This window comes from Vollenhovia emeryi, unplaced genomic scaffold (assembly GCF_000949405.1).
Source record: "Vollenhovia emeryi isolate VEMERY1.0 unplaced genomic scaffold, V.emery_V1.0 DF939373.1, whole genome shotgun sequence".
Lineage (NCBI taxonomy): Eukaryota > Metazoa > Arthropoda > Insecta > Hymenoptera > Formicidae > Vollenhovia > Vollenhovia emeryi.
Genome location: NW_011966993.1, coordinates 78125 through 97882, shown reverse-complemented (window position 1 = coordinate 97882; position 19758 = coordinate 78125). Strand labels below are relative to the sequence as shown.

At 39.6% G+C, this 19758-nt stretch overlaps 3 protein-coding genes across 3 annotated transcripts; all 3 read right to left on the bottom strand.

Annotated features, from left to right (window-relative positions):
- Positions 1-321: 321 nt before the first annotated feature.
- On the bottom strand, positions 322-1678 carry LOC105558165. The gene is made up of 2 exons (XM_012005720.1): positions 932-1678; positions 322-591 (listed from the first exon to the last, which is right to left on the bottom strand). The coding sequence occupies exons 1-2, from the start codon at positions 1134-1136 to the stop codon at positions 446-448; spliced, it is 351 nt and encodes a 116-aa protein (XP_011861110.1). The 5' UTR covers positions 1137-1678; the 3' UTR covers positions 322-445.
- Positions 1679-1732: 54 nt separating this feature from the next.
- Positions 1733-5219, bottom strand: LOC105558164 (fork head domain-containing protein FD2-like). The gene is made up of 2 exons (XM_012005719.1): positions 4251-5219; positions 1733-2007 (listed from the first exon to the last, which is right to left on the bottom strand). Exons 1-2 carry the CDS (start codon positions 4875-4877, stop codon positions 1822-1824), a joined length of 813 nt encoding a protein of 270 aa, XP_011861109.1. The 5' UTR covers positions 4878-5219; the 3' UTR covers positions 1733-1821.
- A 627-nt stretch (positions 5220-5846) lies between these two features.
- Positions 5847-13043, bottom strand: LOC105558163 (retinoid-inducible serine carboxypeptidase-like). Its single transcript, XM_012005718.1, has 9 exons — positions 12923-13043; positions 11013-11242; positions 10504-10734; positions 9533-9643; positions 8534-8759; positions 8181-8345; positions 7663-7740; positions 7133-7287; positions 5847-6019 (listed from the first exon to the last, which is right to left on the bottom strand). The coding sequence occupies exons 1-9, from the start codon at positions 12978-12980 to the stop codon at positions 5951-5953; spliced, it is 1323 nt and encodes a 440-aa protein (XP_011861108.1). The 5' UTR covers positions 12981-13043; the 3' UTR covers positions 5847-5950.
- Between the last annotated feature and the right edge of the window lie 6715 nt (positions 13044-19758).

Genomic DNA, 19758 nt, shown 5'->3' with positions numbered 1-19758 from the left:
AATCGTTGTCTTAGGCCGGCCTACCGCCCAATTTGAGCGCGTGGCAAGATGTGACCGCCCGGCGATCGATATTGCTATGCGCACATCTCGCCACGCGCTCGAATTGGGCGGTAGGCCGGCCTAAGACAACGATTTTTAATAATTAATTACTCGTTAACTATTACGAAAATTGCAAAATGGTACAGGACTTTTCCATTCACCTCGATCCGTTCTATCTTCTCAAAAATTTTGTCGGATATGGAAAGACTCACCCTGTATAATCGGATCGTCGACATGGTGAATATTTTGTAAAATAAACGCATTTTATATAAATAGTATGTCATGTGTGTATTCATTGTATGTATATGTATATCTATTAACACATACACGCATTAAATTAAACGCAGACGAGACGAATATAATTAAAATGAAAACTTCTTTACAAAATGTTTAAAAATTGTACATATCAATTTAAAAATATAAAATTTAAATGTAAAAAAAAGCGCCCATCGGGACTCGAACCCGTCACCTCGTACACGACAGACAACGCTCTAACCAGCGCTGCTACGCCGTTGCTTTGGCAGTAGCTCTTCCGTATGGGTATTAATGGTGCTGAAAAAAGTTTATTGTTATTTCCTCGAGAATGCCTGAATAGTGCGCCCTACGGCTTTAGCAGAAAATAAGTTTGGGTGAGTACAACACACCCACAAAACTAGATTAAAATCGGTGACTACAGACTGCCGGGTTCCCCTTGTGAGTCCCATACGTGTTACAAGAGCATTAAAAACTCCGATCTCAACTGGGGACTTCGAACAGTAATACCACTGGATCTCTGTTGACTATACCACTTATACAGAGCTTTATCTAAATTTTTATTTGGCCCAAATTTCATTTATTCCCTATTGTAGAAGCATGTAATGTAGAGGTATTAATATTGTGTGTTAAAACAAACTTTTGTAATATGGGCTTGATTTCCTGATATTCGAGACAGTCCTTCTGTGAATGCCATAAATTTCACAAACATCCGTGACTGAGATGCCTTGTTCCAATTTCTTGATTAGCTCTAATTTCTGTGCCAACCTCAAACATACTTGCTTTTGCTTCATTTCTTTATTGTTTGATGCCATTTTAAACTGTAAGGATTGTAGAACTATCATTTTAGAACAAGAATTATTTAAGAAATTGACTTAAAATTCAGAAATTGCAGATTCGAATCACTGTGTAGACAACATAAAGACTTTGACGCAGACTAAAATCGAAACACAACGCGTTTATTCCATGATACCTAAAACAAATGTGATATGACCCGCGCACGTATCGACACTTAAGGTACATACACATATACCCTGTTTTTATTGGTCCAGTTTGTTAAAAAATCCGTAAAACAAATCAAGGATTACAGGTCTGCGTGCAGTAAAGAACATGTTAAGAACAAGAATTAATACTGAATATTAGAAGAGAGAAAAAAGAAGAGAAATTAAGTATAATGCACGGTGAAACAAATCAAATATTATCGTAAGAATTGTGTTATGTAGTCGTAACATAAAATGTTTATATTTTAGCTTATAAATTTAAACAACGTGAATGTAATATTTTTCTATTTCAAATAATCCAATCTGAAGTAGTAAAATAACGTATAAGTTAATTAACTATACAATAGAGATATAGAAAATAGAAAAAAATTTATCGCATTTGCATTATATTTATTTCAATGATAATCTGCGATAAATAAAAATTTATATGATTGAAATTGAACAATTTATAATTTTTTTGTAAATGTACATCAATGCCTAGGCTGTCGCTACGTCGATGTCACCGAGGCTTCGACGGGAGGGATTAAAACTATATCTGCGACTCTCGCGTGGACTTCCGTAAGATGTTGTCGATGCTGAATATGGTCATTTTGGCGATACGTCCTGGGGAATCTGTACACTCGTTTTCGGCATCTTTCGCCACGACATTCGTTTCAACAACCTTACGTTGCGCCTCTCGATGTCTCGTTGAATTGGATAAAATTTCGGTCGATACCTGCAATCAAAGCCGCCGTTTCAGTGGTGTTATCAGAACCCGGGAAAAAATAGAAATATCTCATTATACAGGGTGTTATGTTAATACTCGCCTCACCTCTTATTTACGGATAGAGCAGATTAGACTGAGTCGAAAAGTCCTCTACCATTTTGCAATTTTCGGAATAGTTAACGAGTTATTAATTATTAAAAATCGCTGTCTTTGCCCGGCATGACACACAGCAAAGGGTACGCATAATAAGCAACTCCCCGCGCGCCTAGCAACGCCAATCGCGGAACGGCCGCATCTCACTGCGACCTTGAATTGGGCGGTAGGCCGGGCTAAGACAGCGATTTTTAATAATTAATAACTCGTTAACTATCGCAAAAATTGCAAAATGGTAGAGGACTTTTCGGCCCAGTCTAATCCGCTCTATCCGTAAATAAGAGGTCAGGCGGGTATTACATAACACCCTGTATATGTCTCAATCATGTAATATCTAATTATATCCAATTCTAAAATCATCAGATTCTTCAGAGATCTGACACTTTCTAAGGGGCTGGTTAGGAGACAAAGCTATTCGCTTTAGCATTTTCACTATAGTATGAGATACAGAATTGACCCCCGGCTTGAGACGTTGCCCCCCCCCCCTCAGGTAGCACATATTGGTTTCATATACAGTAGAACCTCGGTTATACGGCCTTCGATCAACCGAGATTTCGCGTTATCCGAGCCACCGGACTTATCCGAGCACTCCGCGTTAATCGAGGTGTGCGCTCGGATAATACGGAAAAACTCAGATAAAACGGATGACGCCGCTATGCTGTATGCGCGGAGTAGTTTGCGATTGCAACATACTTTTTGCTTAAACAAGCATAAATTTTAATCTACGTTCGTTAAATTTTTACTTTTATATGTTCATGGGGTTAAATTCCATTGTAGCATTTTAAATATATAAAAAATAATAAAAGTTTTCGAATTTTGTGTTTCTTCCGTGTTATCCGAGTTTTCGCTTGTCCGAGGTACCCCCTCCCCACATTACCTCGGATAAAAGAGGTTCTACTGTACGTTTTTAAACATAAAGGGTGGGCCATCTGTTACTTTTTTAAACATTAAATAAAACGCACAATTTATGAGGGAAACTTAAAAATTTTTATTGATTATGAAAGGTGGTTCTATGCTATTTATGTATGAAAAATAATATCGTTCAAATGTCCTCATTTTGGCCACCAAGATGCGATTGACGCCATTAGATTATTTTCTTTGGGGCTACTTGAAAGGAAAAGTGTACACCAATGCTCCACGCACAATTCAAGACCTTCAGAACAACATTCGAGCTGAAATTGAGGTCATAGATCCACTTTTATTGCAAAGAGTTATCAAACATTTTGATGTTCGAATGCAGGCCTGTAAAAAGAGCCATTGTGGACATTTGAACGATATTATTTTTCATACATAAATGGCATAGAACCACCTTTCATAATCAATAAAAATTTTTTAGTTTCCCTCATAAATTGTGCGTTTTATTTAATGTTTAAAAAAAAGTAACAGATGGCCCACCCTTTATATATAGTTTCATAACCGTAAAGAACCATTGAGAATCGTTTGAACGGAAACGTTTTTGAAACCATGATTTAAGAAACGTATTCTTTACGTTTCTACAGTTAATCTTCCAATATGCGCATGCGGGCGTATTTTACACTTCAGGCTTCTTCTTTTCCTAGATTTCACATGGAAGAAAATTTTTTGTGCTTCCTTCTTTAACATTATCGAAAAACTATTAAAATTAAAATTTCAACCTATTTATAAAATATTTATTTTGCGTAGCACGTGTTGATTTTTATACGTTTCATAAACGTTTACTAAACATTAAATACGTTTAGGAATCATATATGAAACGTGCTACTGGGGTATGTCTCAAAAGCGTTATAAACATGACGAAAAGACGTTTGCAACAGAAATTCTAAAGAAGTAGGAATTAAAAATTTTCTCTTTAGCTTTAAAAAACGTTTCTTTAATGGTTTCTTAAATGTTATTTTATCGGAAAAGAAACGTTTTTTTGAATGGACATTTTAACTCATGAGAAACGTTTCTAAAAGTCGGTTATAAAACGTTTCGGATAAACGCTTCTAAAACGTTTTTGAAACGTATATGTGCCACTTGGGTGAGGGTATACACGACACCGTCGCGTCTCAAGGAACCAAGAGAACAATCGGAAAAGCCAAGAGGGCCCTCCTCCGCGGAGGGTCAAAGCCTCCCCGTACCGGCAATCCCGCGAGCTCCGGTCTCCCCTGAACGAGCACCCGCCGCCGTCTCGTTCTTCTGCGTCTGTAATTGCCGTGCTCGAACATCTCGCTGGCGGACGGGTCCAGGGTCCAGTAGCTGCCCTTCCCGGCCGTGTGGTCCTCGCCGTCCTCCGCGCACGTCCGGTCCCGCGGCACCTTCACGAAGCAGTCGTTCAGGCTGAGATTGTGCCGTATGCTGTTCTGCCAGCCCTGCCGGTTCTCCCGGTAGTAAGGAAATCTGTCCATGATGAACTTGTAGATCCCAGCGAGCGTCAGCCGTCGCTTCGGCGACGAGTCGATCGCCATCGCGATCAGGGCGATGTAGGAATACGGCGGCTTCTCGTGATGCGGCACGGCGGTCTTGTAACCGACCGGCGGCCTCGCCAGAGCCGGCCAGGACGTTAACGACGCCTGGCAGAAGGCCGGCCACGCGACGTCGGCACGCAGCATCTCCGGGACCAGGCTGGCGAGTCCGTACGCGCGTTTCGCAGGCGGTGTCTTGTCTATCGGGAAGATGCACCAGTACTCCTGACATCGGGCACTTAGACCGCACGATTGGTCTTCCGCGAGAAAACCGTGAACCTGGGGACAACTACTCGGCTGCATCGGGAATCCCCCTCGAACCAGTCCGGTGCGAAAAACACGAGAAGCGACGTTTGCGTAAAAGCTACGAGTCCTCGGAAGACCCTCCGATGTCGCGCTGAGATTCCGCCGGGATGTTCCGTCGCGGCGCGTCCAGCGAAAAATTCAAGTCGTTTACATCACGCTTCCCGCCGCCTCTTCCTCTCTCGCGACGAAAACTAAGAGGCCACCGTCCAATTCTACCGTGTATTCCCGCGGGAAACGGAGTCGCACTGTTGTAATCATCGAGGGCCAGGACGAGGCAAACCCTGTGTCGAGCAGGGCGCGGACTCGACCGGGACTCCGGCCGCTGCGGGTCGCATCCAGTTGCCCTAACGATGGAGATTTGTTTAATTTGACACCGGGGGAATCTAGAGGCTGGCCCAACCCCGCCCATCGGTGGTTTTCCAGGGAACTCTCGTTTACGCTCTCGTGGGGAGGAGATTACCTATCCGGGACCGCACTACGTGTTTTATTGCTGTTTACACATATGCTGTTTCAACACCCACGCCGGCAGTAACCGCGCCAATATATAAACAGTGTAGCGATAATTATATCGAGGCCGAACGGTTTCTCGGAACGGTCTCTTCCTCCTAGCCGGTCCTCCCTCACGATCGAGCGCAAAAGGCGCGCGCGTAGCGTTCAGAGAAGAAAAAGGAGGAAAAAGATCAGAAGTCACACGCCAACGGTTACTTTCTAACAAGATTTTTCGATCCACGATTAAACGTTATTTAGTAACGAATACGAGTACATTCCTCTCTTGAATCCTTGTCTCTTGGGTCGCTTTGATAGATAAGTTAATATATGCGAATCGGACAGGAACCCGACTATGGCTGTGTTGAAATGTAAAACGTTGATGATATTTTTAACTTGACGTGCGATTGTGACGATGCGATCGGAATCGGTTTTGGATAAACGGATAAATGTTGGATGAATGGATGGTATATTAATTTCTTCTCTTTCTTAAACATTTTATAGAGAGACTATTTCGAATAGAGTCGTATAAAGATTTACATATTGTTTCAGTACAAAATGAAGGCGTCAGATTTCTATTTCGTTCACTTGTCTGCGTTGCTCGTCAAATCCTGTAGTATTATCCTCTGCGCCGCCGGATTGTCCTTCGGTACCTGCGCATATCAACTTATTTAAACGGATGCCATTATTTAGGAGGCAAGCCAACGTTATTGATCGTTACTTTGAGACGTCGAAATGTCGTTAAGGACGGCATTTTTGTGTCAAAGTGATGATAGGTGACGTCAGCTTGCTAGGCGAGACATTACCCTTACAGAAATGTAAGCGAATTAATTACTAGCATATTATCGTGCATCAGTAATTTATAATCATTCAATTACTGAACTCTAGTAATTGTTTAGTGCTTTTTTTCGTTCCCAATTGTTACATTTCTGTAAGGGTTATATTTAAATAAAAAAAGTATAAAGTGTATTTGGGAACACGGAAAGAAAAATGTATAGTTGCCGTAGCTAAAAACTGCTTGTGGCAACTAAATTTCAGTTGTAAAATTTGGACAGCTAATATTTAGTTGTGATAGCTAAATATTTTGCTACTGTGCCTATCGTGTTAGATGCGATAGCAAACCGGTTTGCTGTAGTTTAGAAATTTATAGTTATGGTAGCAAAATATTTCAAGCAAACCATGATTAGCTATGGTAGCGAAATTTTTCTCTTCAGTGAATGTATCGACCAATAGACATAATTTAAAATGATTTTGAATGAAACACGAGAAAAAGCAAGTGTTAGTAATTATTGTTAACGACATTCTAGACGGTGAATATTATGGTTGCGATATTTTAACCGTACAAATAAAACGGATTTAGGCCGCTTGACTCTCACAGCCTACTTTTAATTTCAATAGTCCAGTCACTTGTTAACTTTATATTTTCGATTTTTTTTCAACTATAGCATTTGCATGCGACGCACGCTGAAGAGAGCCTCGCGATTTTCACGATCAATTAACGACACCTACTTCATGTACGCCGCATTACAATCACGACGGACGTAACACCAAAAACACCTGCCGCTGTGACGAAATCTTATCTGCACGAGTTACGGGAGCAAACGCAGAATCGGACGGCGCGACGAGTCGAAGACGGATGAAGATCGCATGTTGCGCGCCGATTTAGGATTCTCCTTGTAGCAAATTAATCCCGGGCCTACCGCTCGCGGCTTATAATAAATACGAAAGCTACGAGGGAAGAGAGAAAGTGCCTTGTATGTGCGTACCATATGTCCGGCTCTGTTGACCCAATACATCCCGAAGTTATCGTGCGCCTTGAAATAGCCCTCGACGATGTCTTTAGCGACGAGCGGACTTCTAACGGAGTTTTTCCAGGTGTCGGCGTTTTTCCACTTCAGTTTCTCGACCCAGAGAAGAGTGCCTGAAATATATGACGTATAATAAGGACTTACTGCAGCAGAGAACAGTCTGGGAATAGCAAAAGAACAGTGTAATAAATCATAGCGTGTAATACGAACTGAATAGCGTATTATCGGGAAGCTGATGATTCCACGAAAAAATAAACGCGGAATATCAATAAGTTTTTAATACGCAGAGATTTGTTTCTGATAAAATGAAATAAGTCACAACTCTTTAATCAGATTAAAGCTTAGGTAACTTTTAAAAGGTTAAAATGTTATTAAAATGTAAATGAAAAAGAATATACCGTGCTATTAAGATATTTGAGCAGAAAGAAAGATCTTATTGTTAAGTGTAAATTTCGTAACAGCAGATCCGAGGAAAAAAGGTAACTTACCCGGTGTATCAACAATTAAATCCAAGTGGCCAGTGTATACGAATACGTGCAAGTTGGTTTCGTTAAGTAATCTTTCCACTAAACAAGATTTACACTTATTAGTAACTAGATTATATTATAATAAAGAGAATGTATTTCATATTCATAGCAATCAGTTTATACGAGGAGAGAATATTTTCTTAAAATTTATCCTGAATATCATGTAATCGCGGGACATGATATTTCAAAGAATTGTATGAGAGTTTTTCGAAATTTTACCATACATTTTATTAGTAATCGTACTTGGTATAGAAGAGAAAATTCTCCCCGTGTATGCTAGATATGCTTCTTATTTCACGAATTTATGTACTCGTCGAAAACAGTTCAACAATTTTTTTAACGGAACAAGCTTTGCATTGCTTGGAAATGACTGGTGTGGAGCTGTAATATCTAACAGCGGTGGCTCCACACCAATCCACACCGATTTTATCTTTTCGCTTTCGCCGCAATGACGTTCTTTCGATACACCTGACTAATACCTGTGTCAATAACTGGCTTCATAAAATCTCCCCTCAAAAATGCGAAAACATTGCCGGCCTGATCGCCGTGAGTGGCTTCGATACCGAGCGCTTCCCTTACCGGGCCGTTCATCAAACTTTCGAGTGAGAGAGTCTTAGATAGATGGAGATATGGATACGTGACGCCTGCAATTGTACAAAGAAAAGATATGCACGGTAATTCATAATAATTATGGTGTTTTGATAATGGAAATCTTGTAAAATGTTGCACGTCTCCTCTGTATTTTTATATTAATATTGCAAGCATGGAATCAAACTTCCTCAATGTAATTTTATAAAATAATATGATAATACGTTACTGTTCACTTGTATACCTTCGGCTAAGAACGCTGCATCCTGCGTCGACGAGTGCAGATACGAGCCAGGATTTCGTTTTGTAATAATATTATAAAAGTCAATATTGTAAGTGTTCCGTAAAACGACCTGTTGTGTCTCAGACCACGCTGTAGTCGCTTGTGTCCACTTGCCAAGCTCGACGAGTTTCTTCGTTCTTTCCGCGGCAGCGTTAATCTTTTCGAAACCTTGCGTGTCAACCATACCCTGCGAAGCACGCGACAGTCTTCGAAAAGTTTCATAAAAATGCTGTGCAGTAATTAAACGGGAAATCCCGTTTGACGAAGGAATCTAATATTATTGGGCCTCGAGATCTGACTACCTTGCACGCAATACAGAATGTTTTCCCTTCCCGGGGAAAAAGTGGAAAAAAATCTCATTATATACATATGTCTCAATTCTGTATGTAATGTCTAATTATATCTTATAAGATCAAATTCTAGAAATCATCAGATTCTCAGAGATTTGACACTTTCTTTGAACGTTCGACGTTGTCTATCGAGATCTAACTAAATCTATAATTAAATGTCCTAGGAAAACACAATTAGATCTCAATACTCGTAGATAATAGCATTGAATATCCGGTAAAAGCATCAGATCGCTGAAGATGACTTTAGACTTGGATATAATTAGATATTACATGATTGATACATGTATAATCAGATATTTATATTTTTTCCGGGTTGTCGTCGTTATCTAAAATGTTTCTGTCGTTTTCGATAATACAAAGATACGTCGCGAAAGGAAACTGCTGATTTTAACAAATCGTACGATTAATAAGAATCCTCTTGTCGCGCTTATTAAAATTTTCATATTATCAATTTATATAAAATCGAACGTCTTTCTCTCTTGATGATATTTATCGCAATTGCTCTTTTTTAATGTAATCTGACGTGACAGATAATTAAGATGAGGATTTACTGTGCTGATAAATACTGCGATCTCGTGCAGGTGTTGGCGATTAATAATGGAAAGTTTACCGTGCTCAGCAGGAATGGTGCCCATGTCATTACGGAGTCGATAGGAGAGATCCAAGCGTCCCCGAGCGCGACTCCCTTTAAGTTACTTTTGATGGTGCCATCTTTCTGAGCCTGCGGAACGTTACTTAGCATAACATTATTATCACACTACTTATTGTTAGACACATGAATTTCAATTCACAATCCCTTATGTAAGATTATTTTATCGCGCTTCGCTAAATCACGACGATGCCATTATCGCCACGATTTAGATATTATCTGCAATTTTCTCAAAGATTACGTATAAATATTATGGATTTACTGCACACGTACAGAATGGTTTCCTTGTCGTCATTATCATAAATGCTTCCGTCGCTTTTGATAATACACACAGAAAAATATATACTACCTGCAAGTAAATGTTATTTGTTCTAGGTATTTGATAAGTTTATATATCCGCAAATCTATCATAATGTCGTCGCAAGTGTTATATTTACTCAAAACATATTCTGGTTCTTAGTAGTTTAGTACTTGAAACAAGAATACATATAAGAATTATTTGAAGCAAAACAATTTTGTTTCTTCTGATTTTATTAAAAGAAGCATACGGAATTCTTCAATAAGTTTTATAATTTTCTTCAAAGTAGACTAAATTCTTTCTTCGAGTATAAGATGGCAAGCTTTTCTAAGACTAGTAACAAGTATATCTTAAAACTATTATTAAGAAAATATTCTTTGTTGAAGCAAACTATTACTTAAACGGAATAAAATAAACCGAGTAATTACTTTTCTTGACTGTACAATAATATTTTTCTGTGTGTACAAAGATACGTCGCGAGAGGAAACTGGCTGATTTTAAAGGAACGAATCTTGTGATCGATAAAAATCCTCTTGTCGCGCTCATTGAAATTTTTGTGTCGTCAATTTACATAAAATCAAATTCTTTCGTTTTATTACTTTTAAAAAAAATTAGTGTTCTTGTATTTCCTTACTTTGTCCCAGAGTAATGCAAATTCCGCGCCCATTTTCCCGCCGTACGATTCAGTCGTGATATACGTCGCAACTTTCTCGAATTCCGGCAATTTCTTGTAGAATCCTCGCATGCATTCTAAAAGGTCCTTCGCGATCTCTGCGTTTGTTCTCGTGTATGCCGAATCGGAGTTGACGTAACTGAAGCCGGTACCGACAGGATTATCGATGAAGAGAACATTGTAGTCCTTTACCTGTAAATGAATTACACGTCAACATCCACTGAATTATAAATCTACAGGGTCGGTCGAGTAAATGTTGTATGTATAAATTTAAACAATGTCTTATTCTACATTTGCCATATTTTTTCAGTCGAAGAATTGCTCTGTCCCTCTTTCTCTCTTTTTCCAGTTACATTAACAATAACACAACTGCCCGAAATATCTTTATCGTCTCAACAACAAAATATTTATCAACCAGAGCCGAACGTTATTATATCCTAAAGAACTTTTACCTCTGCGTAATTTCTTACCCAAGTGTAATTCCTTGGATTCAGATTCACATCGAGCGGCCCTAGTTCCTCGAAATTCCCATAACTCGTCGAAGATCCGCCCGGTCCACCTTGTAACCAGATGACTAACGGCCTATCGTAATATGAGCTAACGTTTTCCGTGGTGTAATAGAGCCACCAGAACATGTACGCCTCGGGACGTACTTCAACGTGCGCCCATTCTTGTTCCCCAGGACCGAATCCCTTTCTCCCTTTTGTCGGAAAATTTTCCATTATTAACAAAAACATATAGAATCGTAACATCAGCACGACGCGACATCGTTGTTAAATTTTAAATATACTTTAATCCCTACTGTCGTATAACAGAATATTCCTTCCTTTTTTTATATTTCTTTATTTAGATTCAGAAAAAGATCTAACAAGTGAAGGATACAATAGTCTATACTGGCAAGTCATCTCAGAAAAATCGACACCAATGTGAAAGAGTTTGTTTTCTGCGGTTTAAATAAATAGCGTAATATATTTGCAACATATTAAGATTGGAAATTACATTATCTCCGCTGCACCGAGCTTCAAGACGAAGCGTCTCAACTATTAACAATGATTCGAAAGTGAGCGACGCGAAGACGGGTAGCTGAAACGGCGCGTGTTTGCCAAGCGAAGGCCTAGGTAAATTTGCGAAGTCTTAAAAGAAATCGCAGAGTAAACGTAACCGCGTTGCTATGGTAAAAGCTAGGAGTGCAACGGTCGAGTACTTTGTCGTTTACTTGCATTGAAAATTCGGCAAACTTGCGGCGCGTAAAAACGCGCACGGACGCGCAGCGTTTAAACTTTAACTGCGTTCCAGGAGATAAGAGAGGAGAATGTTACGTAAACGGCACACGTCACCCGTTGAACATATACAAACAAATATTGTACAAATGAATATATGAAGAAGATAACAATGAGTTGGGGAAACACACAGTTTATCTAATATGTTCTAATTATCTCAAGATCGAGGCATTGATCTCTCATATCAATGCAAGCCCGTCATCGACACTGACCAAGCCCGATCGATTCTTTATCTCATCAAGATCACTGGACTTTACGCTATTATATTTTTATTTACGGAGAGTCGTAAGAAGAAATGTACATACACATAGAGGAACGTCCTCTACTATGAGATAGGTTTCTAATATGGGATAGCAGATTTTCAACACTCAAATTCAATCACAAATCTTTTTTCGCAACGATTAATATTCTACAATCTAACGATGAATTTTTCAGTAAGGAGAATTCGCTCCAAGGGTAATAAATTCATGGTGAAATCAACTGATGATGCCTATTAATTTAACAGAAATCCCTGCTATCTCTTTTTAGGATCTTATCTCATAATAGGGGACTTAGCTCTATATAGACAAACGTAAATGTAATAAGTACATGTCATATTTAATTATATCTCATGAGATTCAATTCCAAAAATCGTCAGATCCTCAGACACTTACCTTGAATGTTCGACGTTTATTGAGATCTAACTAATTCTATAATTAAATGTCCTAAGAGAACATAATTAGATCTCAATAGATAATAACATTGGATATTCGACGAAAGTGTCAGATCTCTGAAGATCTGATGATTTAGAATTAATATATGACGAGATATTTCCGTTTTTTTTTTCATTATTCCTATTCAGGCACTGCGTGTAAAATTTTGATAACCGTCTGAATTTTTACAAACCCGGAATGTAGCTCTGTGCACAATTGGTGCGTCTAATAGCGTTTAAATATCTGCCAGTAAATCCACTTTCGAATATGGGGTCTCAACTGTTACGAAATCCATCATTGACACAACGTTCGTTTACCTTGCCATTCCTGTGTTTACACTGCGCTATCGCGATGAATAAAACCGTACGACAAAAGTTACTACATCGATGATTGTCTCGACGATCTTACCGATGCTGCCGGAAACAAAGCACAGCGCGACGAAAGCGTAAACAAGTGGACCCCGCATCTTCTCTCGTCTTCCTACTTGCAGTGAGAAACCTTTCGGAAATTAATCGCCGCGAGATTCCCAATATATATGGCTTTGTTGTCTTTTATCTGTCTCGAATAGATATAGATTAGATATACGTACACGCGATAATCGACAATCCTTCGGTTTACACCTGTTACATTCCACTTACGTTAACGCGATTTTTGTATTATCAACGTTTGAACTAAATAGATTAGACATGTGCGTGTCTAGACACGTGTGTACTTCTAGAAGCGTGCAATGACCGAGCGCGAGGCGATCGGTATCAGAAAATCGTTGGAGCTTATAAGTCTTGTAAATATAGAGACGCGGTAGCGCCAGGTAAAGTCCCCTATTATGAGACTGGCTTCTAATAGGAGTCAGCGGAATTTCTGCCAAATCAATAGGCGTTATCTGCTCGTTGCACCATGAATTTATTGCCCTTGGGGTGAAATCTGTTCAGTGGAAAATTGATTGTTAGATCGTGTAATCGTCGTGAAAAAAGATTTGTAATTGAATTTGAAAGGTTGAAAAAATTTTTCAAACTATTTAGAAACAGATCTAAATTGATTGTTGAACCGAGATTAAACTTAACCCTAGAACCCGACACGTCAAAAAGTTACGTAAACTCTACACATGGGTAAATTTTACCCAGCGCATTTTCATTTGCTAATAACTCTCAGAAAAATGGTCAAAATTCAATGTTTTTTTTATAATCGGTGTAGAAAACATCGAGGAAGATAATTATGCTAACAGTTTTGCGGTTAAATAAAGTTGAAGAAAATTATAATAAAAAAACAAAACACATGTTTCTTCAAAATTCGCTTTTCTCTAAAAAATTAATAACTTTTTAACTATAACAGATAAAACAATGAGGCAAACGCGATTTTAAAGAAGACGGTTAATTCTTTGAGAAAATCTAGGAGCAGATCGCTGGTTATTAAAAAAACTATATTTTTTACAAAAGGAAAATAGGTCTGTTCGAATAAGATATGGATGGGATTTTTTATGGGTTTATTTACTTAATAACTCTATTTTCCCTTTCAAAATTATTTTATTATAAGAAAATGTATTATTATGTATTATTTGTTATTTATAAATAATTTCACTTCTATTGCATAATATATGTTATATGTATATAATAAATATACTTATTTGATACAATTATAACCTCTAAAGCACATTTATCATACATCAGCAACCAAGTTTTCAATAAAAACTAGAAAGAAAGATAAATCTTATTACAAACAAGAAAAAATTAAAAATGAATTTTCCAACGTAAACCCTACACATGGGTAAAATTTACCCGAACGAAATTTTGCTGTCTTCCCTGTCGAAAACGGTCAGGTGAGAAAACAGCTGAGTTATGCCTTCCAACAAAGGAATTAGTTAACTAATTTTGGCCCTAGTATAGTACTGCCAACTCCTCATATTTTCAGAGCGGTAACGTTCGAAAAGTTGGTCTGGGTAAATTTTACCCATGTGTCGGGTTCTAGGGTTAAGCTGCGTTGGTAGAAGCGGGCATGAGGGAACAGTTGCAAAGAGACAAAGGAATTGATCTTACAGGTAAGCGACGTTGGTAGAACCAGACTTTGGACATTGCTACCGTTTCGCAATACTCGTAAAAAGGCTCGAGTTGTACATTGGATGCGCTCTATTGTTCTCACTATCGCTCGTGTTTGATTGCATTCGTCATTCTTACAAGTGTCACTCCACTTTAGCGATATCCGGATATCGAATCGAGGGATTCACGCGTATCATACACATTATACTTAAACGTGATCCTATCTCTAACAGCGGCTAATGCGTTAGGCTGATGGCAGACAACCATCCGTAAGCGCTTACGGCTTAAGTTTTTCTCTGCCTTACCGTAAGTTTACGGCTTACGGAAGTCCGTAAGCGCTTACGGATGGTTGTCTGCCTTCAGCCTAACTCGCCGATTCAGAACCGATAGGAGGGTTTAACATTCCGCGTGTACCATTGGCGCATCGGTCGCGGGAAATAGTTACGAGGGAGAAAGTAGCGGCGTCATCGTTCAAGCATTCGGCTGTACGCGACGGTAAAAAGGAGAGGAAAAAGAGGGGAAAAAGGAGAAAGATCGCGAAGAAAAGAAGCCCATCGTGCATCGAGACGCGCGATAAAGACGCGGGAGATGAGAGAGAGAGAGAGAAAGAATGAGAGGGAGAGGACGCATTCTATACTCTCGCGTGTTTATTAATTCGACGGTCCCGTTCGCCGAGTCGTCGACCCAAATCGACTTTCCATGCTCGGGCTTTAACGACGCGCGTCCGATGGGAAGACGGGAGGACGCGCCGGGAAGTAAGCCGACTTCCTCCCGCAGACTTCCGCGGGCGAAACGGCCGAGAAGAAAGCCCGCTGCGGCACGAACTCGTTATTAGACGTTGCGTCACCGCGAACAGGAGAAAAAGGCAAGCGGAGAAAGAGGAAGTTATCGAAGCGCGATTTTACAACGTTCGAATTCGGCGGGGAAGTAATCTCGCATTGCGAAATTCTCTTCCGTTCCCAGCGGGATTTCTGCGAAACGACCGGGACCGAAAGGTCACAATGGCACGAGCTCATTAGACGTTACGTCACCGCGAAGAGGGAAAAAGCAGGGAGAGAGAAAGGAAGTTATCGAAGCGCGCGAATTCGGCCCGGGAAGCAATCTCTCATCGCGCGATTCTCCTTCCGTTTCCAGCGAAATTTTTGCGAAATAGAACGCGCGCGATCCGTCCGGCGCGTTTTCACGCCATGTCATATCTGCGCGCGCACGCGTTCTCCAAAGGCGCCCTACCCAGGCAACCAGCATTCTTAAGCAAAGTATGGAAATAAAATGCCAGCAACTGACGCAAGCTCTCCGCTAGCGAATATCAATTCGATGTATGAGTGATTTAAATATAGCTAGCATAATGTTAACGTATTGTCATAGTTGAATGCGCAGCTAAAGATAGAACACATCGAATGAGCGTAGTACAACCATAGTATAAACTACCCATACAACACCGAAGCTTTCAGAAACATTTCAGAAACATTGCAACATTGCAACAATGTTTTCTGAAATGTTTCTGAAAGCTTTAGTGCTGTATGGGTAGTATGCCCACTCTCTGTCGGTCCTTTGATTTTTTTAGTTTTGATCACGTGGTATTCCGCCATTACTTCGGTGTGTGAAATCCTTTCACACTGTCACACTACCACCCATACAGCACAGATGGTTGCAGTTACATTGCAGAAACGTGGCAATCTTGCAGAGACATTGCAGGGATATAAAATTGCAAACTTTCGATAGCAATATTGCAGCAATGTTTCAAAAATAATGAAAATACTATATTTTCTATTAAAATTTTTTTTCTAATTACGAGAATTTTATAATGTTATTTTCGTTGATACCAATAATGCGCGAATTATTAAGTACTTGATCAGTGCAGTGTTGCTCGCAATCTCCATCTATTGCGAAGCGACATAATCTCCTTAGGTTGCTTCGCAATAGCTTGGTGTGTATTGAAAAAGGCCCGGATGCATATGTAATTAGTAAATTCTCCGCTTATATACAACAACAACAAATTATTCCAAAAATATTGCACTGCAACATTGCTATAATGTCGCACTGCAATCTCTCTGAGGGCGGACATTTCAACGTTGCTGCTATCCTCCAGAAACGTTGCAGCAATGTTGCGCAACATTGCTGCAATATTGCAATCTTGCAATGTAACATTTCTGCAATCTTCCTGCAATCTTTCTGTGCTGTGTGGGAATTATTCCAAAAATATTGCACTGCAACATTGCTATAATGTTGCACTGCAATCTCTCTGAGGGCGGATATTTCAACGTTGTTACAATCCTCCAGAAGCGTTGCAGCAATGTTGCGCAACGTTGCTGCAATATTGCAATCTTGCAATGTAACATTTCTGCAATTTTCCTGCAATCTTTCTGTGCTGTGTAGGACTTGATCGAAACCGAAGAGATCAAAGGACCGACAGAGAGTTGGCATACTAGTTATACTCTGGTATACCTACACGGAGAAAAATAATTTGCTGACACAGCAGATTTTATGCTGTTGTAGCAAAATCTGTTCGTTACTATATGGATAGCAAGAAGATTTGTTACAAATACTAATCGCAATTTGCTGGATTAACAAATTATCCCGAGCAGAAATTTTAGTAGGGTTCAGGCAGCCCTGACAGGGCCCTGACCGTAAATGTAACGTCGAGAAGTAAAATTGCCTGATCAGGTTTTCCTTATCAAAACCTCATGACTTGCCCTTTGTTGCTCCTTACAGTTTTTAATATAGGGTGGGGTATCAATAGGCTTCCTATTGAAAAATTCACTTTGTAACTAATTGTTAAATTGTGTTAAATCACATAGTCATCAAAAGTATATTCAGGTTATTGAGGTTTATCCATGATCCAGACAACTCGCTCTCGCATCATATCGGCTCCCCTTTTATACTAATACGGGACGATTTTTACTTACGAGAAAGATGCGCGGTCGCCACGTCGCGGCAGTAATGTGGTACTAGTGCTATCTATTCAGGAGGGAATCAGGCGTATCGGGATTTCGTTGTGACAGCAAATGTAGGTATTTGCTAAGAATATATTATTTTGCTTCAGTAGCAAATTAATGTGATTTTAATTACAAATACACTCAGCGAATTTGTTCTATTCTCGCAAGAAAATAGATTTTGCTATAATGATGAATAATTCGTAAAATTAGTTCTATCAACTAAATTTTATTGCTATTACTACGAATATGCAGTAGCAACGGCGATTTTGCTATCACAGCAAAATTATTTTTTCCCGTGTAGTAGGTCCACTCCGTCATTTGTTTCGTTTTCGATCCCTTCTGCGCATCCGACATTGCTCTGGGCAGACCAATAAGAGAAAAGTTGTACGTGGTAGTGTGGCTTTGATGAGTACGTATACACACACACGCACGCACGCACGCACGCACGCACGCACACACACACACCCACGTCGCTGGATCCTGCCCAGGTGCATGACGGAAAACCACGTGATCGGGACCGCAAAGATCAAAGGGGTCGGCAGAGAGTGGACCTACTAGTTATACTATGCTGTTAACAAAGAATCTGCTTTCAATTTTCTAACTCTAACAGATGTAAACGTGTTGTATTTATCACTATCTGGTCAAGCATTAAATGCTAGCATGTTTGGGTCATGCAAATGTTTCATTTCCGATATCAAATGCTAGCAAACAACAGCACAATAGATGACACAGATGCATAGCAAGATACCAACATTTTTTTAGCAATATGAAAGCAACTTGCGCTCACACTGGCTATCTGGGTAATTGACATTCGCGCCACGTGCCCGCGCAAAACGCCCGCGCTCCTCCAGCCCGGCACGGTATTCCCGACAGGTTTTCGGTCTATTGCTACTCCGGAAATTATCGGCGAGGCATGAAGAGGCCTCGCGTAGACTCTCTCGATTCTGTCGAAATCGGGAACGCGCGACGTGTAGCACCGCGCCTTGCGTAGTCCCGTCTGTTTATTCACAGAACGACCGTTTAACGTCGTAGTTACGTAGCGGCGTAAGTAGAAGTAAAACGCGAATGAAATCCGTACGTCGGGCGTTTACGTGATTTCTTTTTTATTCCACTGGCGCGCGAGGGATCTGTTCCAAGTCAGGGGATCTGTTCGAAATCAGAGGAAAGCCTCGCCGATAAACTTGGCTCGTTAACGACCTAATTAACCGTTTAATTACTCGGGCGATTTGCGAGGCTCCACTCGCTTTTTAAATTCGTATATACACGGGGAGAGAATTTTCTTTTAAAATTTACCCTGCAAATTATGTAATCGTGGGACAACATGGTATTTTTAACAACTTTATGAGGGTTTTCTGAAATTTTACCATACAATTTGCCACTAAAATGTATACCAATTGTAAGTATAATTACTGGCAAAATGTATGGTAAAATTTCCAAATACTCAAAGTTCTTCAAAGTGTCACGTTGTCCCACGATTACACAATTTTCAGGATAAATTTTAAGAGAACATTCTCTCCGTGTAATTATACGTAGCGGTCTGATAAAGAGATCCTCGTAAAAACTTAATGTCACTTGACTTATGCTGATTCCTTGCAAATGTCTTTCCTCTTATGTATTACACTAAATATATTACGCATACATATAGATATGTAGTATATTACAATAACGTTTGCATAATATATTGTATAATATTATACAGGGTGGTCTAAAAGTCCCGGAACGGTTGAATATCCCGAGAAATTGTGGGTGGATCGGAAAACGGAAAAATACGTATTTCCTATTTTTGAAAGAGCTATCGAATGATACCAAAATTGACCCCCCCCCCCACCCCCACCCCTGTGGGTGGGGCGGGGGACAACTTTAAAATCTAATATGGGAACCCCCACTTGATAACAGATTCGCATTCCACGTTAAAAAGTACGTAAGTTTTGTCTGAAACATTTTTTTATTTGCCTAATACTTTTTGAGATATTCAAGAGAAAATTTGTAACTTTTTCAATGTTTAGCTTATGATATCTCGTTAACTATTTGTCAGAGGGAAAAGTTGTACAGGACTTTTTTACCTGATTTGATCTCAGGAATATGCTGTTGTAATAGTGCTCCAATTATGGAAAATTTTTGTGTATTGTACCATCTACCTTTACATACATAAAAATTTTCAATAATTAGAGCACTATTGCAACAGCATATTCCTGAGACCAAATCAAGTAAAAAAGTCCTGTACTACTTTTCCCTCTGACAAACAGTTATCGAAATATCATAAGCTAATTAACATTGA